The sequence below is a fragment of the Branchiostoma belcheri genome, unplaced genomic scaffold (genome assembly GCF_001625305.1).
Source record: "Branchiostoma belcheri isolate BF01 breed outbred unplaced genomic scaffold, Haploidv18h27 scaffold23, whole genome shotgun sequence".
In the NCBI taxonomy this organism is placed as follows: domain Eukaryota; kingdom Metazoa; phylum Chordata; class Leptocardii; order Amphioxiformes; family Branchiostomatidae; genus Branchiostoma; species Branchiostoma belcheri.
Genome location: NW_017803824.1, coordinates 2,566,967 through 2,594,247, shown reverse-complemented (window position 1 = coordinate 2,594,247; position 27,281 = coordinate 2,566,967). Strand labels below are relative to the sequence as shown.

The 27,281-nt window shown below is 41.9% G+C and overlaps 3 protein-coding genes across 3 annotated transcripts; 2 read left to right on the top strand and 1 right to left on the bottom strand.

The window, feature by feature from the left end:
* Nucleotides 1-1,367: 1,367 nt before the first annotated feature.
* LOC109470658 (HHIP-like protein 2) lies at nucleotides 1,368-6,432 on the bottom strand. Its single transcript, XM_019769687.1, has 7 exons — nucleotides 5,760-6,432; nucleotides 4,363-4,508; nucleotides 3,747-3,919; nucleotides 3,309-3,449; nucleotides 2,508-2,637; nucleotides 2,101-2,246; nucleotides 1,368-1,734 (listed from the first exon to the last, which is right to left on the bottom strand). The coding sequence occupies exons 1-7, from the start codon at nucleotides 6,204-6,206 to the stop codon at nucleotides 1,580-1,582; spliced, it is 1,338 nt and encodes a 445-aa protein (XP_019625246.1). The 5' UTR covers nucleotides 6,207-6,432; the 3' UTR covers nucleotides 1,368-1,579.
* A 658-nt stretch (nucleotides 6,433-7,090) lies between these two features.
* LOC109470566 lies at nucleotides 7,091-13,421 on the top strand. Its single transcript, XM_019769530.1, has 7 exons — nucleotides 7,091-7,345; nucleotides 8,578-8,733; nucleotides 9,193-9,335; nucleotides 10,598-10,665; nucleotides 11,594-11,680; nucleotides 12,638-12,708; nucleotides 13,196-13,421. Exons 2-7 carry the CDS (start codon nucleotides 8,639-8,641, stop codon nucleotides 13,419-13,421), a joined length of 690 nt encoding a protein of 229 aa, XP_019625089.1. The 5' UTR covers nucleotides 7,091-7,345; nucleotides 8,578-8,638.
* Nucleotides 13,422-13,914: 493 nt separating this feature from the next.
* On the top strand, nucleotides 13,915-26,901 carry LOC109470565 (coiled-coil domain-containing protein 158-like). Its single transcript, XM_019769529.1, has 22 exons — nucleotides 13,915-14,077; nucleotides 14,455-14,512; nucleotides 14,780-14,889; nucleotides 15,139-15,229; nucleotides 15,410-15,646; nucleotides 16,015-16,202; nucleotides 16,347-16,461; nucleotides 16,835-16,954; nucleotides 17,398-17,595; nucleotides 19,005-19,208; nucleotides 19,580-19,729; nucleotides 20,205-20,381; nucleotides 20,770-20,934; nucleotides 21,468-21,636; nucleotides 22,059-22,171; nucleotides 22,612-22,770; nucleotides 23,546-23,809; nucleotides 24,052-24,278; nucleotides 24,824-24,933; nucleotides 25,180-25,404; nucleotides 25,751-25,852; nucleotides 26,207-26,901. Exons 1-22 carry the CDS (start codon nucleotides 13,959-13,961, stop codon nucleotides 26,290-26,292), a joined length of 3,387 nt encoding a protein of 1,128 aa, XP_019625088.1. The 5' UTR covers nucleotides 13,915-13,958; the 3' UTR covers nucleotides 26,293-26,901.
* The last annotated feature ends 380 nt before the right edge of the window (nucleotides 26,902-27,281 follow it).

The following is a 27,281-nucleotide window of genomic DNA, read 5'->3' as shown; positions in this document are numbered from 1 at the left end:
TCTACAAGGCCCTGTCAACACAAAAGAATTGTGTTAAAAGTTTTATACCTTTACAGGAGATAATCTTACTCTTGTTGCCAATGGTTGTGCCTTTTTATGATTATCAAAACCAAAAGAATGTCTGGGTAGTGGTGACTTTGATATAGCAGTTCTAACGTTTGTTGTAAGACCTGCACAAAAATGTTCAGCACAGATTCAGGGTTGTTTTAAACATTTATATTAAATGTAACAAAGATGAAGATGTTTATAATGACATTCCATGTTATATTGTTGTAATGGTATGGTGCTACAGTGGTGGTAATTATGGGCTGTTATATGACATACATCACTGACTGTGCAACATTAAATCATACTGCCATATGGGAAGTCGTTTATGAAAGGTTGTAATGTTGCATGTATATTGCAGGTTCTGTCATGATGTGTTATAACTTAACCATTCAGCATTGCAATCTTGGGTGCCATGTTGCCATACATGTTGTCAAATGTTATAGATATTGTCAATACCCCCTCCTGAACAGACCTACAGTCTCTTAGAGCATTTGTATCTAACTGCAAGTTGAACCCATGTGGTAAAACAAGTCGTAAAATTCTGGTGTTAAGTTCATGTTGGACTTTTACATTGTAAAATACCTGCGGAAAAGAAGTCTGTCTGTAATAGGAAATCAATTCATGACCCTACAGAAGTGAGTTAAAAAGCTTTAATGGAAACATTCATTCACCAGAAAAGTATTTGTTCCGGCAAAAAAAGTTATGTTGACAGAACTTGTGCAATATCGATGTTTTCATATCCATGTGTGGTGTACTGATGTACTGGAGAATTTGTAGCATAAAAAATTCAGCCATAGCCTTCTATGCTTCTGTGTCTTTTACAGCATTGTAGACTGGATAGTCATAGACAGAAGTCTATGTGTTAGAGCTGAACATGAACATAACAATAGATTCAGAAATATTGTCTGACAATAACATTAAGCATAGAAAAATGCAACATTTCCCAGTTAAACCAGCAGCAATTGAGAAAGACTTAAGACAACAATACTGCTTGTACGTTGCTCTTAATAATACATGTACATGTAGTTGCAAAGAGACTATTTAGACTGTCAACTCAACCTTATAATCAATCTGCAGTTACAAAATCCCCCGCCCCCTCCTACCTTCTACTGCATTCAAATACCTACGAACACACAAGTAAACAAACACACAAACATACAAAAAAAACAATGCCTCAGTACTCAGAGGTAATTACTTGGTTAACATCTAGCTATAGCACTTTTGTATCACTGATTGAATTCTGGAGTAAAAATGAAATAGTATGCTTTCCACAGAATGCAAAAACCTTGACTCAATACACATCCAGGTACAATGTAAGATACTAGTCAATATATTCAACATCCAAATACATGTATTGCTTTTGCTTTTTCAAAGCTCCTGTAGCAACTATCAAAATTATCTATCTTAGCTCAGTGCATGTAGTTTAGAACACATTCCTTGCTATAACCAAGGACATTATACAGCTGTATAATGTCCTTGCTATAATGTTACCAGTAAACCTAAACTGAGCATTCTGGTAACTTTTTCCTTCCTAGATGAAATTCTTCATGATAAGAAGCATGGTGAGCAGCAGTAAGACAGACATCTGTAGCACAGGTGCAGCACTGACGGGAGAGTTGGGGTCCACGATCTTAAACACCTTCCCAGCAGATACTGATGGGTTCATGGTCAACAGGTAGGCCTCACCTATCGGGCAACAAAGATATGAGAAATGTCACAGTTCTTCCTGTCCATCAAAATCAAAGATTAAAAAAATGGTAAAATGTACTGGTAAAAGCATGATGACTTTGGTGTCTGCCTTGGGGTAAGTTTTTAACTTCAGGACAAGACTCAAGTCTCCTCACCAACAGAACCAAGTTCAAAAATGTGTTGCAACCTCAATTTTCTCCAGGAGATGTTGGAAGGAGAATGTAACTGCATTTGCCTGAAAACAGTTAATCAAGCAGATTGATATGATTGTGGAAATCCAGTTGCATGAGCAACTGTTTTTGTGGCGTATCTTATCACCTGGATGTCTAACCTTCATCAATGTTACTGTACATTTATACCAACCTGACACATCCAGTCCAAACCCGAGGATGAAGTTCCCAGGTCCCCAGGCCTGCTGCTGGCTGGTCTTGCACACACTGTTGTCACCAACACACAGGGCTGCGTTCGTCCACGAACGGTTTGATAGTTCTCTCAGATAAAACAACTTTCTGTGGGGAAGACAGAAGAAATTGAAAGTTTTCTTCAAATGTCTCAAAGATCTGTTCTTCTCTATTATGGGAAAGAAAGAATCACAGAGGAATTACAAAACAGTGGCTCGACTCTTCAAGTCCCCTGTGGATAACCATTGGTAAGTTTGACTGTTCAAAATACTTTTGTCCTGATGAATTGTAACCTATTCATTGTAAGATCATTTTACACCATTTTACTTTTCTCTTCTTGGTCACACTAATTGAAGGTATGTCCCCTACCCATGGCCAGTGAAGTCAGCGTACAGGTACTTCCCCGTGAGGCTGGGTATGCCACACCCCCGGTACACAGGACCTCCAATCACTGCTATTCCCTCATCATGGGAGTACACATGGATGGGTGGGACGTGATCTGAAATGGTACAGTGTTGCATTAAAGTCCTGAGCACTAATGTCATAACCTCTTATAATGTTGATTACAAAAGGCTTTTCTTTCAATGATTGTGACCAGAAGGACACTATGTACAGGTTTGAAGTACACGTGAAACTCCACTTCTTTCATTATTGCCATAGGAATTGATGAAATGGATTAGGTGTGCAATTGCCCAAAACCTATCCATTCAGACTACTAGTATTAACTCTAAGGCTAGCTCTTGGTGGGCTTGAACCAAGGCCTAAGGAGAAGAATCATCATAATGAAAAACTCTATTTATCATTTGGCAGGCTTACTGACCTGGAGTATTGCTAATTTACAATGTGTAACAAATTTCTCAGAGGATTGAAGACTTAAAAAGAAATTGTTCAATTACATGTGACATCATTAACAATATACAATACAAGAAAGCTTGTCTTCACCAGACTCTTTTGCAGGCTGAATAAATAGTAGAAATCGGCCTAAAAAGAGGATATCGATCATTGGCCAGAGGAGTTGGCCACCCATTAGCCTGAACGTCTATGATAGGCAAATGTAGCTTCTCTGTGCGACCAACTCCTCTGACAAATGATATCCCCTTTTTATGCCGATTTCTACTATTCATTCAGCCTGTAAAATGAGTGGTGGAGACTAGATGAAAGCATCCCCACCGTCGTCACAGCCGCTGGGGTCCTGACACGTGTGTCCCTCCCTGTCCGGCCAGCCGTGGTTCCCGCCCTTCCTGACGATGCTGATCTCCTCGTAGCTGGAGTTCCCCACATCCCCACAGAACACACGGCCGCGGCCCACACCTGTGGATAGAAAAATTACTCATCCAGTGGTGTCTCAAATACAAATAATTTATCGCTGTTAAACCTTAAACACCTCTAGAATGCTTAGTCCTCACCATTTTGCTCTAACGTTATATCTTGACACACATACATGAGAGAATATACATATACAAGTAGTCTACATTTTACTATGAAGTCGGATTCCGGTTTTCCTCCTAGCACGCTGTTTTAACATTGCTCGCTGTTTGTTTGCAGTTGTCCAAGTACCAAGAAAATAAATCAGTGTACGAGTAGATCTAGCCCTAATTGGTAACCCACCTTGCTTGTCTCCTTTGTCAACTGAACATCTCCACGGGTTCTTGAAGCCATACGCGAACACCTCCGGCCGTGCCTGTCCGACAAACGGGTTGTCAGGAGGTATGCTGTACGGCAGGCCTGATGAGTCTGCCCCGGTCACGTTGATGCGCAGAATCTTCCCAAGGAGCGAAGACCTGCAATAAATAGGTTATGGTTGATACGCATTGGACAGGTCTTATCTGACTGTTATCACTTTTCTGAAAGTCTACTATATCAAAAAGTCTTTTTGAAAGTCATAAAAGTCATATTTGTATTACTGGATTGATATCTTTACAAGATTTTCGTGGTTTGATTTATTGGTTTATTCAGTACATGTGTATAAAAAAAATCTGTACACAACTGTGAACACGTCCTGCAAATATTATCAGGACTTAAACATTAGACATTTTAGAACAAGTATAAATCCTGGAACATATCGCTAATATTACACGACTTAAAAGTCTATTGTAACATTAAAAAATCCGTCTTGGAACTTGACAAACATCATTTACTCACAAATGTTACCATACTAATTCACCGATGAAAGTTTTGTGCCAACTATGATCCCCTACGGTACGCGTTCTGGTTGCGTCCTTACGTGTTCCCTGCGGTGTGCGGGCCTGCTCCCCCGTCCCCCACACTGACGTACAGGTACCCGTCCGCCCCGAACAGCAGCTGCCCGCCGTTGTTCCGATCTCCCGGCTGCGCGATCTCCAGCAACACACGCTCAGAACTCGCGTCGGCCTGGGAAACCACACAGATCAGTGTTAAGCATCAAAAACATCAAAATAACGTTAATAAAACGTGACCTGTGTACCGTCCGATTTGCATCGGGCTCCTTACGCTCGCTCAGACCGAGGGTGAAGCTGTCACAGCAACGATCAAGGTTTGAAAAACCTTCCCTCAACGAGTAAATGAAAGTTTAAGCATTGAAATGAGGCCGAGTTAGACAGGTATATTGATAAGTCTGTCTAGTAAATGAGTAAATGTGCATCTCACTAGTATCATCGATTACATTTTTGGTCGTCGAGGGGCGCTTTTGAACTGTTTGATACCGTTGAGTGTCGGAAAGGACCTCGACTAACCAAGGACGAACGTCCTTGGACTAACCAGTTATGCAACTGCTCTTACTCCTTGATCGGCTTTCAAAAGGACTATTGATGAATTGTTACCCAAACGCTACCGGTGTTACTGTCTTTGTGACTACTAATGCTGTTACTACTAGGCAACAGTTTTGCAAAGTGTAACGAGTTTGCTCAATCTTTTGTTGTGTTTTGTGGCCTGTTTAATAATGCAAATGTTCGTGTTTAATAACAGCTGTTGCGATAACGTTATTCGCACGCTTACCTCTTATATTTTCCGAGACTTCCGTAGGGTCTTTCTAGCGTTTTGTTTTATACGAGTCTTCTTTCGTCTAATGGAGTGGCTTTCTAGCTCTGTCCACTTGGCCATACCAGCCATGTTAGCTCTAGTCTACTTCGCAATTTCGCTCCCAGCCCGACGGAACTAGGGGGAGCGGACTAACCAGGCTGGTATGCGGACTATCACCATACAAGAAATCTTCACAAAGTGAAGTTAAGCCGGGGCCATGTAAAAATACATCTACTACAGTAACATTAAACACGGAGGTATTGTTATTGGACACGAGCCAAAAAAAGGGGACATAATTGCGCACGGTTGCCGAATACTGTTCGAGTGTTGTACAAACAAACTTGCAGGTTTTAATGAGAATTACTTTTGCGTGCCTGGGTGAATAGCAGACAGCTTCTCTCCAAGCAGATGTTGCTGGAAGGGAAGACCGCATTTTCTAATCGCCGCAGTACCGAAGAGCAGATTTGACTGTAAAAGCAATTAGCCTTCGGGCATGATTTTGCAAATAAAGAATTGTTATTATTATATCGTAACGGTTACGATCTAAACCTTCTTGGATCTTCCACTTCAGACCTTCTACTTCCTTAAAGATTGACCTAGTTATTTACCCACACATAACCCCACCTGGTTCTTGTCACTCGAAACCTGCAGTCTCGCCAGTACGGATCTGTGCCCGCCCCCGACATTGCCCGCTCCTTGCCGGGAGCTGTAGTACACATAGAACCGCCCGTTCTGTTTGAACTGTGGGTCCAGAACCGCGCCGAGCAAGCCTCGCTCGTCCCCGAAGGCGTCAGACGTCAGCACTTTGGACGTGATGTTCAGGAAAGGCTCGTTCAGAAGCCGCCCGCTCGAGTCGGTCACGCGAATCAGCCCGATCTGCTCGACTATGAAGAACCTCTTCGTTCCGTCGTCTGGCTGCAACATGGCCAGTGGGTTCTTCAACCCGCCCACCACCTCTTGGAGACAAATGCAGCCTGGCGTCGTGCTAGTCGCACTTGTAGAACACTTTTCAGTTCCCAACGTGGCGTGGGCACAGGCCACGAGCAAGAACAACACAGCGTTCATGTACATGGTAGGGCTGTGGTACAATCGTAGTACGCTGTATGTAAACTGAAAAGTTTAGTAGTCAAGCCGACCTACTTCCGGATACGTGTCGTGTTCTTGATGGTGGACCTGGTCTTCTGGGCGTGGAAGGACGAACCTACGCGTTACGCGTGCATGCCATATACATGTCCGACCAGGGCCAATTGTGTTCAAGCGTCTTTTGCACCCCGCCCACCTGTAGAATCATCCACCTGTAACGTTGTCTCAACATCTGGTGTTACCTGGAAACAGGTGACGTAGATCAATGTCACGGGCAGAAATCACACTTGGAGGTGGCAGGAATCAGATTACATGTACTACTAGTAGTAGTGCGGCGACTGTGAGACACGATTTTAAATTAACGTTAAGCTATCTGATAAGGGATTTGCCATCAATCCACAAGTTTTTTCAGAGACAGGGTCATGATCCGTAGCGTTCACTCATCCCTTATCTACTCATATCTGTAGAACAAGAGGTGTCAGTGAGCGACAATAAAGTTTCATTGCTATCACTTGCCCGGAGAATTCCCCCAACAAAATGTGGGAATGGACTCTAGTCCTTTTGGATGTTCTTCTTACGTTACTCTAGCTTACTTGTAAATAGTGTTGTCGAAAATAGTGTTTATAAATCTTTACACCATCAACCGTTGCTGTTTCCATGTCACCGCGTTTCTGGTATTTTAAGCACGAAACAAACCTTTCAAAAGTCGCACCAGGCATTGGCACTTGCAGGTTGAATCTGAATCTGCATGGTACTTCACTTGACGGTCATATCCAAGCCGGTGTCGTTTGCATGTATTCAGTTTTTTCATATCCAAGGAAACGCCGTGAGTTAACATCGTAATATTCTTTGTATGTTATTGTGTAATGTTTTATCTCAACATCTGCTTGGAAATGAGGATCTTTTTCTGTCAAACCAAACACCCCTATTTTCTCATTTGTTTGCGGAAATGGGTTGTTCCGGCGCAGAGGCCGACGGGAAATAAAATGGCGTGCTTGTTGTGAAAAGAATCCTCGTCAGTTGTCAATAATTTTGTGTTCTCCGCTGTCCTCAACTTAACCGTGATGACGGTTGGAGGCATGTGACTACCAGGACGTCGTAAACCTTCCCAGTACCGTTTGATTCAGGTAAATGTCGCGTGTTTCTGAGTTTTTGGGATGATCCAAACCCAGTGCATTCCGACCCGGGAAAATTGAATTTGGAACAGTTTTGTAGTCTGCTGTATCCGATGTCAAAAATTAAGAGAAGCAGCCTGTTTCTGGTAGATCGTTGTTTTTTGCCGCTTCCTTTCTTGTCTTGGGGTAATCTAGAGTTTTCTGTGCGTCACCAACACTGACCGGGACGTTAGAATTTTGGTAAATACCCTTCGAACGGCACGCGCTCGATGTGCACAGTGCCCCCCCTTCATAGTTATATTCAAACGTGTGCAACATTTTTATGATGGAAGGGTCTTTCATATACGTTTCATATGACACCCCTACCTGGCAATCGTTCACATGGTTATCTGACAACGCAAACTACTTGCAGTAACGTCTTATCAGTTTTGGTAATTTTAATCTAATGAAAACTTTTCATGACACCTATTATTTACTTCCACAATGAGAAAACAACAAGAAGCAAACAGGCCGTTCTTCTTCAGTTCAGGGCCTGGTTCTTCTTGTAATGTTGTGAACTTATGAACTGGAGCAGCCAGATTAAGCACCTTTTCATGATTCATGATTCATGAAATGCTAAATATTTCAATACCTGGTAATTTTAACTGTCATCTGACGCTTTGACAAAGGCATTCATTCAGATATGATTACTACAGTTTTCCCCATAGACCAGACTCCACTATAAAACTAGGTAAATTATTGAACATTTCTAGTCTACCGAGGATAACTTTCAAAGCATAAATTCCTCTCCCTGCCATGATAGCCTGCAACAAAAATGGCAGCTGACAAGTCTGTATGAAACGTTAAATGTCAAGGTGACACTTCTGCAAGTGAGCAGTTAATTATAACACAAGAAGACTCAAACTTCTGTATGTACCCTCTATTGTACACACACTGTGTCCTTTTTTCATGCATGTTTTAGGAATCTTTTCAGTGTATAATGCTTTTAACTAAATATGATGAATATCATAAATTTTTACTGAATTTGTGGTGAGTTTTAAGCCTATACATTGTACAACAGTTTTCTAATCTCTTGTACAAAATGCAGATGTATCTTATGATAGAAAAGGTTACCATGGCATTGACCCTTGCCAATGGTGTATTCTGTTGACACATGAAATGTCACAAGAACTCAAAGTAGGACATAAGGAGGTTGCGTTCGCGTTGTTCATTAACTCATCCATCATGTGTGAATATTTCAGCAGGTCACAGCGGGTGTGTGTACGTGTAGTTAGTAGCTGTGTGCAGGAGTGATGGGGAGATGACATGGCTTCACTGGAGGATGTGGTGAGACCAGGCCGACAGCGCTCGTCATCGCAGAGTCTACGCACCAGTTCAGACTACGACGAGGAAATACGCAGGTAAGTCTATGGACAATATTGTTCAAGTACATTTGTAGTCTACCTTTAACATTGGCACACATGTTACTTGAAGGATAGAAGCGCTTAGGAGGGGATGTTAAACTGTGGCCCACTGTTCATTGTATTTTGTACCTGTCAAACAGATAAGGATAATCTTCCAGCTGCAGTTATGTTGAACTGTATATACCGGTAGTGGTCATACTGATAGCATTTGAATTTTGTTCTTCTTATTGTTAGTAATAAATTTGAAGGATTGCCTAGTGTTCACTAGCTCAAACATTCTTTGCGCTATCAGCCCAAACCAAAAGGATTGTACATGTACTTCACAATTCAATTTAGACAATGATACTTTCCTTTTTTACCTTTACTGTAATCAAGTTTGCTGTGATTGTGTGTTATAATTATTTTAGAACTGGACTTTTACTATTGTTACTGGAGTTTGCTGTGACTGTGTGTTAGGTTAGAGCTGGAGGGGGCGCGGTTGGGGGCGGGGCTGGGACCTCACAGCCTGCCGGTCAGTCGATCGTCCAGCCGGCCGGAGATTCCTGGTCTCAGTCTGGACACAACCACTCCTTACTCTTCTGCATCGGCCACTACAGCAGGTAGGTCTCAGTCTAATCATTGTTCAACATCGTATTAGATGAGAAGCATGAGAATTCCCTGAAGTTTAAGTGTATTGTATGGTGGACTGAATGGATGTGAGACATGCAGCTTACAGTTATCATGGTCTGTTTAATTTTCAAACAGTTTGTCAAGCAATGAATCACAAGTATCCTACAGCAGTTTATTCCTGGTACAATGTAGTTGTATTTGGTGGCAATTGGCAAACATCTATTTAATACATCCGATACCTGCCCAGAAGTTGGTGTGTTATGCTAAAGGCAGTTATAAAAGTTACATAGATTATTGATAGAATCAAAATTACTACGGTATATGAGGCCCACAGCAGAAAATAGGTATAGATAGGAGCACTTATGTGTAATTATGATGTTAACTGCAATTTACATACTAATTACCATCCCATAATGAAAGTTTACGACTTAAAACCCTACTTCAAGCCCTGTAATTACATACATGAAGTTTGTTACTGGATGCATGTTTATTTCTTATATTGTGGTATGTACAATTCACCAACATACAACCAATTGCATGTTTGTTTGATCAACCATAGAAGAAATATGATCAAAGTTATCGCTTGGTCCGTGTTCAAAAGAAACAACCTTATAAAGTTGTTAGTGGTGATAGCATAGTTTAATTTTCTGCCATATCTAATGGATTTTACAATTTATATGTAGAAGAAGCACTATTTTTCAGTCTGTCAAAGTCGCTGAAACTCAAATACAGAAATGTATTTGATATACATTACCACTTTAATTGTGATAATTAGGTCTTGTTGTAAACTTTGTTCCTTTTTTTTGTTTCTGTCAAAGAAAACATTTGACACCTTCAGAACATGAAAGGCCCAGACGAGTTGCTAGCCCAGTTCAGCACTGATAATTACACACGCTGGTTTGGTCATAAACCCAGTATAAGTGGCACAGACGCTTCTCTGGTTATCATTAGTCCAGCAGCGATGGCCACGGAAAAAACAAGGCTGAACTGTAGGAATTACTCTTAGTCTCTAATTCTTCAGGAAGCAAGCATAGTTTCCTGCCACAGTAAGGGATGATCTTGGTGTTTTCTTATTTAGTTTTACTCTGTCTAAAGAGATTATATACGTGGTGAAGACAACGGTACACTGGATTTTAGTTCCAAGTGTAGCCCCTGCAATTATAATGTGTAAGCACAGCAAGTAAGTGCATGTGAAGTTATACTAAATTTATCTATCGTGTATTTTCATTACAGCATATTTTTTTATTTCCAGGTCCACCAACCTCAATCCGAGCCCTTCAGACAGAAGTGGACAGTGTAAAACAACACATGCAGAAACAGGTAGGATAAATCTGAACTTTGTGTTCTGCTTTTCTAATACATGTACATGTACCAGGTTACAAGAACAACTACTAGTATTTTATCCCTCCACTTTCTGTGCAGAAAGTCCTGTTAGTATTGCCAACACTAAATCAAGAAAGTTTTGTCACTGATTACAGGAATTCTTCAGGAATAGTCTTGTGTTTGGTTTCCAAATTTTCTACTAAAAGTACCAGCAGTAAAATTTAGTAGCCGTTACATACTAATGTTTCCTTGCAAATTGATAGTAAAATGGTACACAGATACTTGAATGACTGGATACAAAAATACCCTCTGTTGAGCCCTTTCAGTAGATGAAATAATAGTCCTTCTGTGTACTTCTGTAGATAAAAACTTGTCTGCTAGTGATACAAATGCAAGCAGAAATGCTTTGTTGTGATTTGCATAAAAATGTTCAATGTACGTGATACCCATTGATGCCATAATTTGTCTTTTGTACTCTTGTTAACTAGCTTTTAACTGTGATAAATTTGCCAAACTGCCTAAGGCTGCAATATCTAATCAGATAAACTGTCTTTTTATCAATAATACAAACCACTTTGAAACTCTACTTACTCCTTAGACTACTTACTTAGATAAGAACACAATTCGACTTTGTTTCCTTGATACTCAAAACAATTGCTACCTGTAAACCTTGTTGTCTGTAAACTATTTCTTGAGAACAGACCCAGAATTTTTAGCGATAAAATTCTCTACCACTCTCTACCTGACCATCCTTTCCGTTATTATGTATTCTATCTTATTATAATACTACCTAACAAATAAAAGAAATACATTCATAAACTTTTTCTCTTGTTTGGCCACCTTTCCCTAAATGCCCTCAAACCCTCCTCCAACCCAAACCACCCTCCCATGTCCCCCTCCCTGCACTATGCCATGTTGCCTCTAGGTGGAGCTGCTGCAAAAGTTCCAGGACCAGCTGAAGGTGAAGTCATACGAAGTCAACAACATCAAAGCAGAGCTGCGGGCATCAGAGGTAGTTCCCATCCTGCGTGCTGCTGCTAATCCTGAATTGTCTCTTTTATAGGCCATATAATATTCTGGAGACCCTATATATAAAATGGAGGAAGTCGAAATACTCAGTAATCAGGATTGCCTAAAATATAAGATACCTAGATGATATGAAAATGATAAAGCAATACTGAGCAATTGTAGTAACAAGAATACACCAAAGTGAAACAGTTGATACTGCTTTTAAAGCAAATGTGAAACAGCCAATGAAAGCATTTAGGGTACAATTTATAGGATAGAATGATGTATCCCTGCACATTTCTGCTTAATACTAGTCCAGGCTCTATATCGGTGAAGGTTAGACATCCAGGTTACTTGCTTGAGCAACTGTTTTTTGGGCGAATCCAGTCTCTATATTGTATAAAATCTGTAAAGCAAATCCCCCAAAATAGCTTGAAGGGTGTGTATGTCATGACAAGGACAAATTTGTTTCCAAAACTTCTCTATTGTTTTTTTTAAGTGTTTTTCTGCCCCCTCAGATTTGAAAAATGGATGAATTATTGATGATGTCATTCACTACAAATACATCCGCATTGAATGATTCTCTCAACAAAAGAGTGATGGATCAATGACACATATCTCTGGGGAATCATTACTTGTATAGTCCTTAGGCCACGATAAGTGATTTTCTTCCTTCTCAAACACTTGGTAAAAATAAAGCAATATGTCAAGATACCTCCATGGTAGCTGCGAGAAAAAATTGTATCTGATATGCTGTGAAACTGTGTGTACCAAGGTACAGACTTCCCCTTAGACTAATGTTTATTTTTTATGATGATCTCCCAGTTTAGCATGACTACTTTTTTTACCAAGAACCAACAAATTAAATTGGTGTGGAAATTGTTAAGCATTATGTCCCTCTCTCTCTCTTGTCAATCACGGTACCTCGTTAACACACGTCATTAATTATTGACCACCTCAGGCAGGACCAGACTCTGCAGCCACCACCAGAGCTGCTAATACTGCCAGTCAGGGCTCCCTCTCTGAACTCAGGTAAGCACTTATCATCCACTTTTTATTTAGAAATGGGACTCATGTTGTGAGCAATTAATTTATTACTATTTCCTATACCGTAGTGTCTCTAATATTAGGATGGAAGCTTGTTACTTAGCAACAGAGCTGTGTTTGCAGGTGTGGTATGGTAGAGTAAAGCAATTTCGGTGAGGTGGAAAATAGTTGTTTGGAACAGTATTACCGCACTTGATTCAAAGATTGGAAATCTATACTTGTGAGTAAAAGTTTTAAATGTAGTGTGCTAGATGTTGGTTAGCTGTATAAAGAGACTCTTTTTACACAGAGGTTTACCAAGAGGTTTATTCAGCTGACGTTTTGGTGACCCTCTAATGGGATGATTCATGTAAATACTAAGAGAAAACCCTAAAGGTTGGATTAGGGGTGCTAGGATTTTGGGGAGAGGGGGAGCACCCTTGCTTCATTGCTTGGGGAGAACCCTGCTTCATGCTGCAATTTTCCCTCCCAGGCGGCTGCAGGGTGAAGTGAAGAAGTCCACAGACGCCGCCAGCCTACGCAGCAGCCCTGTGGGGCAGAGTTACGTCCAGGTGCGCTCCTCCCCCTCCGGTAAGGACCCGCACATCTTCATCCCCAGCCCCCGGGCCGTGCGCATCGCCGTGTCACCTAGCAACTCGGAGGTCATCGAGAAGCTGCTGGGGACGAGGGCCGGTCAGGAGGTGAGACTTTTCAGTTAGCATCCACTACCTTTCATCAATGACACTAGAGACTTGCAGGAGAAAAGAGCACAAACTATTGATTGATATATGCCAAGAAACAGTTACTCAAGCAACTAGATATGATTTTGGAAACGGTCAGACGTTTCAGTAAGCATCCACTACTTTTTGTCAGTGACACTAGAGACTTATAGGAGAAAGGCGGGTCTATAAGCACGAATTATTGATTGATATGAAAATAAGTGAAGACTATTTTTTTGGAAGCCCAAAAGGAAACAAAAGTTAGACAAGGATGATGCAAATATTAGTCAATACACGTAGCTCCTGTTGTTTCAGAACAGGAGCTTAAGTGTTTTTTGTCCTAGGGGCTGGTAGCACCAAGTCTCAAGGCCCTGAGAGTTCTACCTGAAATGTCTGACCATTTCCAAAATCATATCCAGTTGCTTGAGTAACTGTTTTTTTTTTGGCATGTCTTATTACCTGGATGTCTAACCTTCACCGACATTGCAGGTGAGGCTGTCCGGTGCACAGACCGGTCAGGACCGGACGGCGGGCGCCATGGCAACGGGAGAACGGACCAGCGCATTCAGCACCGTGGGGAGGGGAGCAGAGGGAGGGATGCTACTGCAGGCGGAGAAGGAACGAGCCATGGCAAAATCTCCTGAACTACATCCACAGTATGTTCCTTATAACGCGCATGTTGTACAGCAAAGTCTCCTGAACTACATCCACAGTATGTTCCTTATAATATGCACCTTGTACAGTAAAGTCTCCTGAACTACATCCACAGTACATGGACATGAACACACGTGCACACGCATACACTTAGAAGTCTGAACACTGCTCACTTCAGATTTAGAAGGGCACTGGGGATCTTGGAAATCTAATTAGCTCTAAACCATGTATGAAAGGTGTGATAGAAAGAAAGACACATGTATAGTGAGGCATGGCTTTTCAATTAATATGTGAGCATTCAAGGTGATCAAAATCAAAACACTGTATACCTATTTCTAACACTCAGGAATGAATCTGTTGTTTCTCTCTCCCTCTGCAGGTCCCTGTCCACAATAGACTCCCTCCAGGTACAACACCTGAAGGAACAACTCAAACAGGTGAGGATTATCTTACCAATCTTAACTGGATGGCATAGTAAGTCAGTATTTCAGACCAGCCTTGAAAATTGACTTCACATTTCCTCTAATTCCCTCATGCTGCAAAGTCTCCGGACAGCGTCTCTGATTCAGGAGAGGTCAGAATTCATGCTGCTTTCCCACAGTTCTTTCTGGTTCATCTTTAAAACTCTATGATTTGAAATGATTTTAGCAGCTGCTACAAATTAATCTGTTTTCTCATCTGTAAAAAATGTTTTCTTCTCCCAGGCCAATGAGCTGACGGACCTACAAAAGCATCACTTCCGGGAGGCGATCACGGAACTGCAGGACAAACTACAGGAGGCACTGCTGCAACGGGAGAGGCTGCTGGAACAGAGGTCAGCTCAGGTCATGTTTTGATAGTCTCCACCAGACTCCTTTGTAGGCTGAATAGATAGTAGAAATCGGCCTACTGTAGAAAGGCAAGAGTAGGGGTCATGTATGCTTGGCTATTAACACAAACTGTGGTAAAGCTGCATCGTGCTTCATCTCAGTTTAGGACAACTGCTTTACCATAGCAGTCACCAGACTGTTGAGCATCTTAATCATCGCACCATTGACTGGTTGTTTTTCTTCCCTCCATCCAGAGAAAACGAGTCGCGGGAACGTGATCAAATTGTGAGCCAGCTTCAGTCTACACTCAAGGAACTGGAGTCTAACAACAAGCAGCAGGAAAAGGTGGAGATTCCTCATCTATTGTCTTTGTGATTCAAGCATATACAAAATCAACCATTATGATTTCAATTACTAGGAAGTGATAGACTTGCTAAACAAAATGTAAAGCTGAGGACAATCCAAGCATTGGAAGCAGTAGCAGTATTTCATAACTATAATCTTCTATCTCTTTTTTTTTCCTAGGCCATGCTGGAAACCAACGCCCGTGTGGATGACCTGCAGAAGAACCTGAAGACAGCGGACGTGGCGCTGGTTCAGATCCGGACCTTCCTGGCGCAGGAGGAGGACGGGCAGGGCCGGCCGTTCCTGGACGGGGGGAACGTCAGGGAGACGGGAGCGGCACTACTGCCTCAGGTCCTTCAGAAATGTCTACAGGAAAGGGACGTGCACATACAGACTCTTACAGCTAAAGTCACCAGGGTTAGTAAACAGATTGTTCCCTCCCCTTTTCTTTCATGTTCCCTCTTTTTGTGTTTTAGTGTCAGCAGTCCTTTTTTTCTATTGACAGTCATTTTACTTTTCTTTCAAAATGTCTCATTTCTCTCCTAACATTTATTTTAGTCTCCTTTGTACCCTTTCCTCTAAAATATTCCTTTCAATTTGTGTCTTTTTCCTCTTTCCATGATTTAGGTATGCCAATTCCAGTTGCCTTGTTAAAAAAGATTTGGAACGTAGGGTACAACAAAATAGGATAGGTTCTAGTGGAAATGACTGGAGGGGGTTAGATAAAGGGCTTTTCAGTACTCTAATCCAAATTGAGATTTTGTTCCTGTAATTTCCCCTTCTAGCTGGAGCAGGAAGTTCGTGAGTCGCAGCAGAAGCTGCAGGAGGAACAGCATCGGCTGTCCCGGGACAGCCAGGACAGGCTGCAGCAGGTCGTACAGGAGTATAAACAGCAGCTGGACAGCGCCACGGAGAGGGCCAACAACTCTCGCAAGCAGGCCACCACCCTGCAGACACAGCTTACACTGTTACAGTAAGTTTTTTTAAGACTATAGACCATTAAAGACCAAATCCAGGGGGTTGAGGGTCTTTTATAGAACCACTAAATATACTAGAAACTGGCTAGTTGTCAGAAATTGATTGGGAATCAAATGTTTCGTTTGTCTTAAATTTTCAGAGAACAGAGTCAAAGTCAGGTGGAATTAAAGGACGGCCATATTGCTGACCTTGAGGCCAAGTATTCCACCCTGAAGGATGAACACAGGGACATGAAGCAAGGGTATGAGAAGAAGGTGAGTACTTGTGGAACCTTCTGTTTTATGTTATTGTCATATCTAAGAAGTTCAACTGTTATTCACTGTCTCTGTTAAATATAACAAGGAAAATTTCTTCTTCCCTTAGCATTTGTCCCTCTTGTTATAGAGAAAAAAAAGCTTATCTGGAAATAAATACTTCTGAAATTGAGAAGTAGTAGTAGTATCCAGTCTTTGATTATACTGCTGCGGGGGCTTGTGACATGGGAGGGCAATAGACTCTCTTACATCCTTAACACTCTCCATCCAGAATTTCCTTGGTCTACCCCGACCTCTGCTGTCTATCAGCTGTAGTTCAGTGATGGTGAGATCCGCTAATTTCCCATTTTTCCTCCGCCTGTGTTCCCTGCAGGTGCGTGAGCTGGAGCGAGCCTTAGAGACGCTCCACTCGGAACTGTCCAACCTGCAGCTGGAGAAGGAGCACTACCAGGAGTCCCTGGAGGAGTGTGAACAGGAGATGGCTCAGTTAAAGGTCAGAAATCAGGCTTTGGAATGTTCTGCATCTGATAGTCAAATGGTTCATGTATTGTTTGTATACTCGCTCACTTACTACCCAGTTTAGTATACCCCCAATCCCCAAGCAATGTTAGATCCTGGTCAGTCACAGAGTTGTACTTGTATTTTTGTGCCATTTAGTGTGTCTCTTTAGTAGTGCACCTTTTCACTCTTTTCCTTCTCCTGGAGTAGGAAAGATGCACTTTTGAACAGTCGCGCTAGATGATGCAAAAACGGGGGTAAAACTCTGAGACTAAGTTAGATCCTACGTTTCATTAATTCATTAAATATGGAGATAAATATGGAGAGCCATAATCTGCTAAAGCATTTGAATATGTCTAATGTATCTAAGAATATTTTCAGCTAAGCATAACTACCACAAGTTCTCACCATTACATAATTTTCTTCCCACCCCTTCAGCAAACCCTGGTGCGTGGTGATGAGGACCTGAAGATTGAGCGGGAGCAGACCAAGCGGCTGTGGTCGCGTGACGAGGAGCAGAGCCGCCGCGTGCACACGCTGGAGGCCGAGCTGGAGGCCGCGTCTCTGGAGGTCCGGCGGCTCAAGGAGCTGGTCCAGACGGTCAAGCAGGAGTGTAAGAACCAGATGGACAAACAGGTATGTTTGTTTTCTTATTGTTACATTGACACTTTTCTTCCTGGAGTCCATACAATACAACATAATCATATAAGATATTCAAAATTAATGGGAGAGATCAGAGGCCAGCAAAAAGCAAAATATATGTGCAGATACAAAGGTTAGATATCCAGGTGATGAGATACACAAGAAAACAGTTACTCAAGCATGTGCAGACTGTCTTGGTTTTATTGCAGCAACAATTAGAAGAGACTGGGATTTGGAAAATCTAATTACTTACTTTGAAGTCAAACGTCTTTATAACTATTGTATACAAATGTATATTAAGTGTTGTATGGACTCCCTACCTTTTCAATGCTTTTCTATCAGTGTAATTTTCTTGTTCTGCTGTCCTTGTTTTGTTATACTAGCTTGCAACAAATAACATAGCATGAACTACATTTCCTATCCAACCAGAATTTACTCGTAAGGCCACACCAGTACAATGTCTTGGTTCTCTGATCTGCCGCTTCATTTTTGTGGCTCCATTTGTTTCTTGCAGAAAGAACCAAGACATTTGGTGTGGCTTTTAAAAGAAACAATCCTACTGATCTCTGTGTTTCTTCTCCCCTCTCTGTCTGACTCTGAAGCTTCCCTCCCACAAATCAGAAGGGGATGGAATCTGGGTTGTTGTAAGTGGACTGTTGTATGTTGGGGAAAAGAGGCACATCCTTTTTTATCTACTTTTAGGCCATTAAATACATGTAATTTCATGCACCTATCATATCACACAGTCCCATAGACTACTTTTTGTTGGATCTCTGATTTCACAAAATTATACAGTTTTTGGTTGGGTGCCATAATGTCACATGCATGCTACTGGAAAGAGTCGCAGTCGTTACGATGGGCTGCTAGGCTGTGGTCCACTTTTTTTGTACTTGTAGAAAAGAGCTAGGTCAATTTTCCTGGTACAATGAACAAGCTGTATGTACTGTGCATAGCATCTGTCTTCTCTGTCACGGCCAGTAGAAGAATAGCTCATTGAATTTGTTGAGCTTAACTGGTTCAGGATCACTTTCTTTCTTTCTTTTCTTTATGTTGGATTAAGCAATACTAGTAATATAATCGAATCTGTCTGAAAAGGGTGGGTGTTGTGTATGATCCCATCAGTCCGTCATGACAATTTAGTACCACTGCTAGTTAGACAGCTACATCACTCTTTTATTTACCCTCAGAACTTTTCTTTGCACTAGCCAACCTTGATACACGATATTGACAACACACCAAACAGAGAGTGGCTGCATGTCAAGATTTCAAATTTCTATGTTCCTCTTTTGCATTAATCTACCATTTCACCGGTGCGTGTATGTATGTGTGTGAATGGGGGAGGGCTGACTGGTCTATTTGGAACTGTAGATTTGAAAGAAAAGTTTTCCCTTGTTTGCTGACAGGTGTTAGAAGTGAAGGAACAGGAGCAGCAGCGGCTCCAGGAGCAGATCAACATGCTGTCCGCCCAGCTGGAGACCGAGCGCAACCAGAGCCAGAAGCTCGGCCGCGAGTTCGAGTGGAAGACTGACGACATCAAGGCCCTCCGGCAGAGAGTGGAGGAACTGCAGCACGCTCTGGATGATGCCCAGAAACAGCTGGGCTCAGTGGTATGTGCTGGTGTTAATTGGAAGGGAAGATACATTGATCATTTGTATACTTTAAAGTAGTAGTATATTTTGTATGCTGTTAGTGATACCACACATAGAGCTCATATTGATAACACATGGAAAAGCTACTCAAAGGAACTGTAACATGACACTTGTGTAAGTAGAATGAGAGTTCCAAACTACCCTTTCTGGCTCTAAGTGTAGGTATTTATGTCTTCTTGCTTACATCTAGCTTTTGCCCTACTCTGCCAAAATCAACAGGAACAGAATGAAATGTAATGATAGCTCATATAAAGTTTATTAAAGTGATATCTGAATAACAAGTTACAATAAACTGAAACTGAGGTGAAAATGAAAACTTGTTACTTCAGGCAGGAGAGAAGAGCGAGCTGTCAGCCGTGGCAGAAGAGCGGCTTCAGGACGTGGAGCGAGCGCGACAGGAGCGGGCACACTACATCCAGATGTTAGAGAAGAGGAATGAGGAGTTCTCTTCGCTACAGAGCAGCCATGATAGGCTACGGGTTAGTCTGTTGGTTTACTAGTGCTAGCTGCAGTACAAAGCAGAACCAGTCATTTTTTCCCTGAAGAAAGAAGGTGACAGACAGTCACCAAAACGTTGGATGTAAAAGCACACTGGCTGTTGAACCTTCTTATACTGAGATGTACATAGTCATTAACATTTGCCATTTAAGTAAGTCTAGAACAAAGAGGCTAACCCTAATTTAGGGTTATGGTTACCCTAATTTGTTTGTGATTTTAGTGCACTAGTGGTTAAAGTAGCAGTACTTTTGTGAAAGATCAGTGCAATCTGTGAAGGGCTACTGTACCTTTTGGAAGTTCAATAAACCAGTCATATGAGCCACCAACATTTGCGTGTCCCGCAGGTCCAGCTGGATGAGCTTGAGAAGAGCCTGTTGACGTTGCAGCAGTTCTTTATCTTACAACTCTTTATCAACAGATGTACTAGAAAGTCACCAACATTTGCCTCTCCTTTAGGTTCAGCTGGATGAGCGAGAGAAAAGCCTGTTGACCCTGCAGCAGCAGAGTGAGAACGTGTCCCACATGCTGCACCAGGGCGGACAGGAGGCAGCCACACTGAGGCTGGAGCTGGACCGTGTCAGCAAGGCACTCAGCGACAAGATGGTGGAGACGGAGGAGCTCAGGATGGGCTATGTGAGTTCTGTAACCTACAGCTCTTAAAGCAACACCAGTTGTACCCACCAGAGTCCTGCTTGTGCTCTCATACATTTCCCCCCAAAATACCTGTCTTCTGTGTTTTTTTTTTGTGTTTGTCAGGTTTCCAAAAGTGCATTTTGAGTCCATCTTTACATGTTTCTTGAAGTAGATTGTTTTAAGGCCAATTCAGGAAAAACAGGTGAGGTAAGAATAAAGGTATAGTCACTACGTATTTGATTATTTAATGAATAAACAAAGGCTCAAGCAAACAACCAAATAAGGGCGAGACTCTTAAAATCAACCATAAGGTTTCTAGCCTCCCTTACAAAGTGTGTGCATGTACCAGTGCAGTAAATAATAACACTCTTCCTGCCCCTGACTGCAGGAGACCCTGAGCCAGCGGCTGCAGCTGCGTGAGAAGTTCCTGCAGAAGGTGGAGGAGGAGAAGAAACACCTGAGTCAGCAGGTCAGCGACAGGGTGAGGGAGGTCACCGAGGTCATGAGGGAGAAGGACAGGGCGAGTCAGGAGCTCAAGGACAGCAGGTTTCAGGTCAGGGGAAAAACTGGTTTCATGTTCACTTTTGGTGTAGTCTGGTTTCAGTTTCTTCATGTAATATCTGCATATGACACACATTTGAATCTAAGGCTGGAACAATCTATTCCCTTAAAGTTTTTTCATAGACCTTTTTATGTAAAAATAAAGCAAGAGGCCAAGAATAAAACAGAGAGCTATTATTATAGGCTGAAACCTATATTCCTCCCTAAAACTGTGTGAATCAAGTTACAGACTTCTATAGTATAAGACTGTTTTCATGCTCATTTTCTTGATAAGCAGTTAGATCTGAGAACTAGCAACAAACTATTATTAACACATCAAATTGGCCATAATATGCATGAGAGTAGAGGTCAGGAGTAAAACAGGTCGACAGAGCACTTGTCTACATGTATGTGGCTCCAGATGTCTTACTGAGGGACGACTGTGGTGTTCTCAATGTCAGTTAGCTTAGGGATGAATCCACTTAAATACTAATACATGTACTATATACAGAAGCCATTAAACTGTTCTAACTTCTGGCGTGCCAGGTTGCGTACCTGACAGACGAGCGGGACAGTCTGAAGGCCCTGTTGGAGGGGAGGGAGGGGGAGACGGAGAGACAGATCAGACGCCTGTCCAGTAAGCTGAAGGCCTCCCTACAGGAGCTGGAACAGACCAGGAAAGCTCTGCAGGCCAAGGAGAGTGTAGACAACAAAGGTAACTAATTTAATTCTACTACAATTTCTTATGTTTCTCCTCAAAGAATTGTACCGTGGCAAGTGCCATGCCAAGTGAATGCCTCTTCTTGATTCTAAGACATTTTAAGACAAAAATGGTTCAAGAGGACAAGAAGAAAACACAAAGGAGGCTGGAAGAAAAAACTTGAATCTGACTATATTTACCCCAAACTTGAAGTTGACTATATTTACCCCCTGACCCAGGGTGTACCATGGTACAGACTTTCCCATCAGACTTTCAGATTTCGTGTTCAGTTAAACATTCTTTTTTTGCAAACTGAGAAACAAATTTCATTTGTGTGCTCTTCCCTAAGTACTGCATGTACATTTGTATCTTCTGTCTTCTAAGACAAGGCTCTATTGGTTCCTTCTTAAACTTAAGACACATGTCCTCCCTCTCAGCCTACCATGTAGCAGAGACCATCCAGCAGGAGGTGACAGACCGCAGGAGCGAAATTGACTCCCTGAAGAGCCGACTACACTGGCTGGAGGAGTGCCTGGACACAGCCAATAAGGTCTGTCTCTTCAGCATATCTTCTACCATTCTTAGTTACTTCCTAGTCTCATTCCGTCAATGCATTCAGATTTTGCTGTAATCATGAAACCATTTTGTAATATACAACCAACGTACATGTATAACCAATGTATAACCATTAAGGTCTTTGTCTTTGACATTACCTGAACATCTCTTTGACATGACACAAATCTATGCCAAGGAAAGGAACGTTTTTACTGGTATTTGACATTTCCAAAGGTTGCTTTTGAAGTGTGGTAGGTAGGAACTGAACAGTCATTTGAAACACACAAAAAATGATGATAAGAAAGACAGTATTCATATGCTTAACTTCAACTGTTTAGAACATTTCTCACATACATACATGTATATGATTTTCCAGTATGTCAAGCATTGAATTACCCAATGATCCAATGATTGTGAACTTCCTGTGATCTCCAGGAGAAGACGACCCTGCAGACGTCCAGCGATGGCCTGCACCTGAAGCTGGAGAAGAGTGACGGACAGATCAGCCGCCTGCAGGAGGAGCTCCTGACGGTGTCGGACAGGGAACAGGAGGCACGACACAGGGTCACCAAGCTGGAGAATGCTCTGGAGAAGGTAACCTGTGCATCACAGTGTTAGAACAATACAAAAGGTTGTGGGTTTGAACTAGTGTTCAGTATTTTCATCCCTAATCTAACACCAAGCTGAAAAATGGTCAGGGGATTTGAATATCATGCTGTCAATGTCAATTTTCTTAAATACAAACCAATGAGCAATGTGTTTTTGGTGAGATCACCAAGCTCAAGAATGCTGTCACACGAAACTAAAAAATGTCCCTGGCCTTCTTGTATTACATGGCTGCACTTAGGTGGAGATGTTGAGTCGACGGGTAAGTGTTCTCAGTGTGTGTTAACACTCAAATGAAAGATACCTGGCTGAGTAATAAATTCCTTCCTTCCTTCCTTGATTCACTCATTCCTTCCTTGATCCATTCATTCCTTGATCCACCCATTCATTCGTTCCTTTATCTACCCATTTAATTTACTCCTTCCTTCCTTGACCTACCCATTCATTCATTCCTTGATCCATCCATCCATTCATTGAGTCCTTTGTCTACCCATCCATCCATCCATCCATCCATCCATCCATCCATCTATTCATTCCTTGATCCACACACCCACAGTCCCAGCCACCCATTCATTCATTCATTCATTCATTCATTCCTTGTTCCATGCATTCATTTTACTTCTTCCTTCCTTGATCAATTCATTCATTCCTTGATCTATCTATTCATTCCTTGATACATCCATTTATTCCTTGATCCACCCATTCATTCATCCTTCCATCCATCCGTCCATCCAAACACTCATTCCCCTCTTCCTGTCCACAGGCTGCTGTGAAACATGCGAGCCAGCAGGCTCTGATTGAGCAGCAGGAACAGGAGCTGGCCCGCATGAAGCTGCGACACAGCCTGGAGCTCAGGGAGCTGCAGCGCAGGGCTGCAGGTGTCACAGGTGCTGCAGCAGCTGACGCAGCACCTGATGCAGCTGTGGCAGGTGTGGCAAGCCTCGGTTCTGCAGGGGTATCTACTCAGGGAGTTTTGCACCAGACCATTGCACCAAGGTCACCCCCTGTCTCCCAAAAGCCTTCAGATGTAAGTATGTCTGCAAGTTTGTAGGAAAACATTGTCTAACTCCTAGCATGAGAGTTGTGAATTAAGACTTGAATTGAAGTTTAGTGCCAGTGATCTGAAGAAACATACTCACACAAGATTTCAATCTACATTAGATAATGGATAAACTTTTTGAGGTAGATTAGCATTAAAATAAAAAATGTACAATGTACTAAATGACCTTCTCATATCTGCTTACTCTAACCCTAACACTCTGATAACAGAGCTATCTCCAGAGCCTTGCTGCTAATGCTGATGCGGGACAGGAACTGCGCCGGTTGCTGACGGACATGCGCCAGCTGATCGTGGACAGTCGGCCGTCTGACAAGCACAGCCGGTCCTCAGACAGACACAGTCGGTCATCAGACAGACACAACCGGTCAGCGGACAAGCACGGTCATCACAGAAACAGCGACAAGAAACACCACAAGCATCGCACATCAGGGAAAAAGTCAGTGTTTGGTGTCTGTAAACCTTCGTAGTTTTAGCTTAATCATTTGGCTGCTCTCTAAATTTTGGGGACAAATTTGGGTGATCTTACTCCTACATCTTCCACTTATTCCTCTTTCCCCACACAAATAAAGCTCACAGTCCTCTTACTTCCAAGTTGACTACATGTCCTTAGTCACTCATGTTGCGACAAATGACAAATGCTACTCACAGCACACTCGAGGATAGGAAATATATGTTTTTTGGTCAAAATATAATGATGTAAGTGCAATCATGATGTCCCTTGTTACAAGAAGCTGAATGATTTTGACATACAACAAGAATCATCATTTCAAGCATCAGCAAAGATATTAGCACCAAGGACATGAACAATATGGAAGCCTATTGCAAAAAAACAAAAACGAAAGACTGATTGCAGCCTCAGAGTGTCCAGACCACTGTAGCAGCAGAACACAGTGATGATGAAGAAAGGCTCTCTGTATCATAGTGCATAAAGCAAGACTTGTTACATGTAGGTCTACAAGCCTGTTGTCATTTTGTCCCCAGGAGGTCCCCTCCTAGCAGTGAAACTGTGTCGGACACGGAGGAGACTGAGACAGACAGACAAAGCAGAGCTCTCAACTCCACCACATCAGAGGACACTGTCAGATATGCAGGTTAGCTTTTCATGGTTTTGAGATGGCATTGTAATGTGTGTGCCACACTGTTTTTTGTAACCCTACCAGAAGGTTGAGAGTTTGAACCCCAGCTGCTGTCACTTTCAGGATTTGCATGCTGCTGAAAAGAGTGGAATTTTCTCCAGTACATTGAACCTGTATTTTTACTGTACTGGACTGGCCTTCATGTGTTGACTATATAGGAAGCTGAACATAATGGAAATAATTCATTTTTATGTCCTGTAGGTTTGGACAAGCCCATGTCCTCATCCTCCCCTAAGAAGAGCACAAAATCAGAGGGGCGAACGGCTAAATCTTATCGAGGCCAAAGGCCATTTGACCGCTCCCCCTCCCCCATCGAGTCTCTTCTGTCATCTCATCCCATAACCAGGGGCAACCAGAGTGCAATCACGCTGACCACAGATGACCTTTCAACTGTACCAAGCACTGTTCAAAAACCCTCTCGCAGAGGTAATGGTTTATTCTCTGTTATAGATTATTGATTCTACATGTATTTGTAAATGATAACAATAATGAATTTATCATGTCTAGTTTAAGATAACTTGAAGGGGTTGAGTTGAGTGAGTCACTCTTGGGCTAGTTGTAGAGTTTGGATCACAGCTGGTGTCAACGAAAGTATTGTACCCTCAGATGAAGGTTTTAGTCTTCAACAGAACATTAAGTTATGGTTCCCTGTTTACTGAACTCATTGCCTTTAAATGTCTTGTCAGGTGGAAGTCTAGACTAGCCCTACAGTAAAATTATAACTGCATTGAGATACCACTCTCTTTATGTCCATGAATTCTTGGGAAAACAGGTACAGAGTTGTCGCGGGAGACAGTGGAGCTGTGCAGACGACTTGAAGACAAGCTGCAGCACCTGTCGCAGGTGGGAGATCACCTGAAGATGGAGAATCAAGGTAAGATATGCAGGAGAGGAGACGATTTCTGTATCTTCCCTTTTAATCACAATATTAAGTCAATTGAACCCATCTATTTTACTCACAGCATCTCTTCTCCACAAGTCAGAAACATCAAGCTCGCTCACCAACAACTGACTTAATACGACTAAGAGAGATGGAATTAAAATTTAAGTCTGCTTCAGTACTCCCCTACCCCACTCACAAGCAATATTCAGTATTTTAAATCATCATTGTTTTTTATGTCTAATATTGTTAATTTTCTCACATGAATTTGCTTCTAATACATTGTAGTGTGATACACAGGAATGATGGAGGGATTGCACTGCATCTGATTTGTTTTTGTCTCCTCAGAAATGGCAGCTTTGATCAAGAGTCACGACCGCCAACTCAAGCGTGTGCGCCAAACTGAGAAAACAGTGCAAAAGGCCTGGAAATGACGAACCAGCAGCCTGTTTGCAAGACAGAATAATTTATGAAGAGTTTTTAATGTGGGTGTCCCGTAAGAGACCAGTGCTGTTTTTCATCACACAACTACCAAAACTGCACAGTATGTTTAAAACTGCAATATGTGTACAAGACCACTAGATGGACAGGGTGGACTTTTTCAAACGCAGAGTTGTCAAGTTGTACATATTCTTTACTGTGTTTAAAAAGAAATATGATTATATAGATACAAACAGAGCATTCTACATATAACTCACGGGCAGCTATGTTCTGATTTCTGTAAAAAGTCCCAAATATATACTCCAACGTAGATATTATTTCTCAATGTTTCTCACAGATGATGTTGGACTGTAGAACTCTTATGACTGTATGTACTTAAGTATGCAGAAAACAGTGACCAAAACTTTTGTATTTTAGTGTGATACTGTTCCATGTGTAGTAAGTTATTTAGGGAGGTAAAGTTATGAGTGGTGCCTTTTGTATCCAATACATTTGCTGTTGAAAATAAGATTTATCGGAAAAATGTTCACTAGAGTCTCTATGAATAAAGTTGTCCACAAGAATGGAAATATGAATTCCAATTATAAGAGATTTTTCACCGATCAGTTTACTTGCTTATGCAGCTATAAGCAGTACATGCATTTTTTATTTGCAGTTGGTCCATGTAAGTTTTCCATGTTTGTACTGATGTTACAGTAGTTCCATCAGTCAGCAGTTCATATTTGTACATAGTTAACCTGCAGTCCAAAGATACATGATTAGGCCACACCAAGTAAATTTTATGGATGACGTCCTTTGGAGACCCTAAATCTAATGCGAGAGGGCAAAAAAAAAACAAGAAGGGCCCTAAAAAACAAGATGCCAAGATAAGAAATATTGCACTGCTGACAGGACCGTCCTGTCTGTTAATAGTTCCAAAAACGGCACTGTTTTGGAGCTATTTACAGGATTTTTTTCAGTGCCATTTTTTTTGTTTTTTTCA

What these genes read in the sequence shown, in the direction of transcription:
- LOC109470658 (XM_019769687.1), bottom strand. Translation starts at nt 6,206, where the DNA reads ATGTACATGAACGCTGTGTTGTTCTTGCTCGTGGCCTGTGCCCACGCC. An exon ending in TTTCGAGTGACAAGAACCAG is followed by an intron (nt 4,509 to 5,759) that starts GTGGGGTTATGT and finishes GTGGTTTCCCAG; the next exon opens with GCCGACGCGAGTTCTGAGCG. An exon ending in CCGCACACCGCAGGGAACAC is followed by an intron (nt 3,920 to 4,362) that starts GTAAGGACGCAA and finishes TATTTATTGCAG; the next exon opens with GTCTTCGCTCCTTGGGAAGA.
- LOC109470566 (XM_019769530.1), top strand. Translation starts at nt 8,639, where the DNA reads ATGGCTTCACTGGAGGATGTGGTGAGACCAGGCCGACAGCGCTCGTCA. An exon ending in TACGACGAGGAAATACGCAG is followed by an intron (nt 8,734 to 9,192) that starts GTAAGTCTATGG and finishes ACTGTGTGTTAG; the next exon opens with GTTAGAGCTGGAGGGGGCGC. An exon ending in TGCATCGGCCACTACAGCAG is followed by an intron (nt 9,336 to 10,597) that starts GTAGGTCTCAGT and finishes TTTTATTTCCAG; the next exon opens with GTCCACCAACCTCAATCCGA.
- LOC109470565 (XM_019769529.1), top strand. Translation starts at nt 13,959, where the DNA reads ATGGCAACGGGAGAACGGACCAGCGCATTCAGCACCGTGGGGAGGGGA. An exon ending in GAGAGGCTGCTGGAACAGAG is followed by an intron (nt 14,890 to 15,138) that starts GTCAGCTCAGGT and finishes CCCTCCATCCAG; the next exon opens with AGAAAACGAGTCGCGGGAAC. An exon ending in AGGAGATGGCTCAGTTAAAG is followed by an intron (nt 16,955 to 17,397) that starts GTCAGAAATCAG and finishes CCACCCCTTCAG; the next exon opens with CAAACCCTGGTGCGTGGTGA.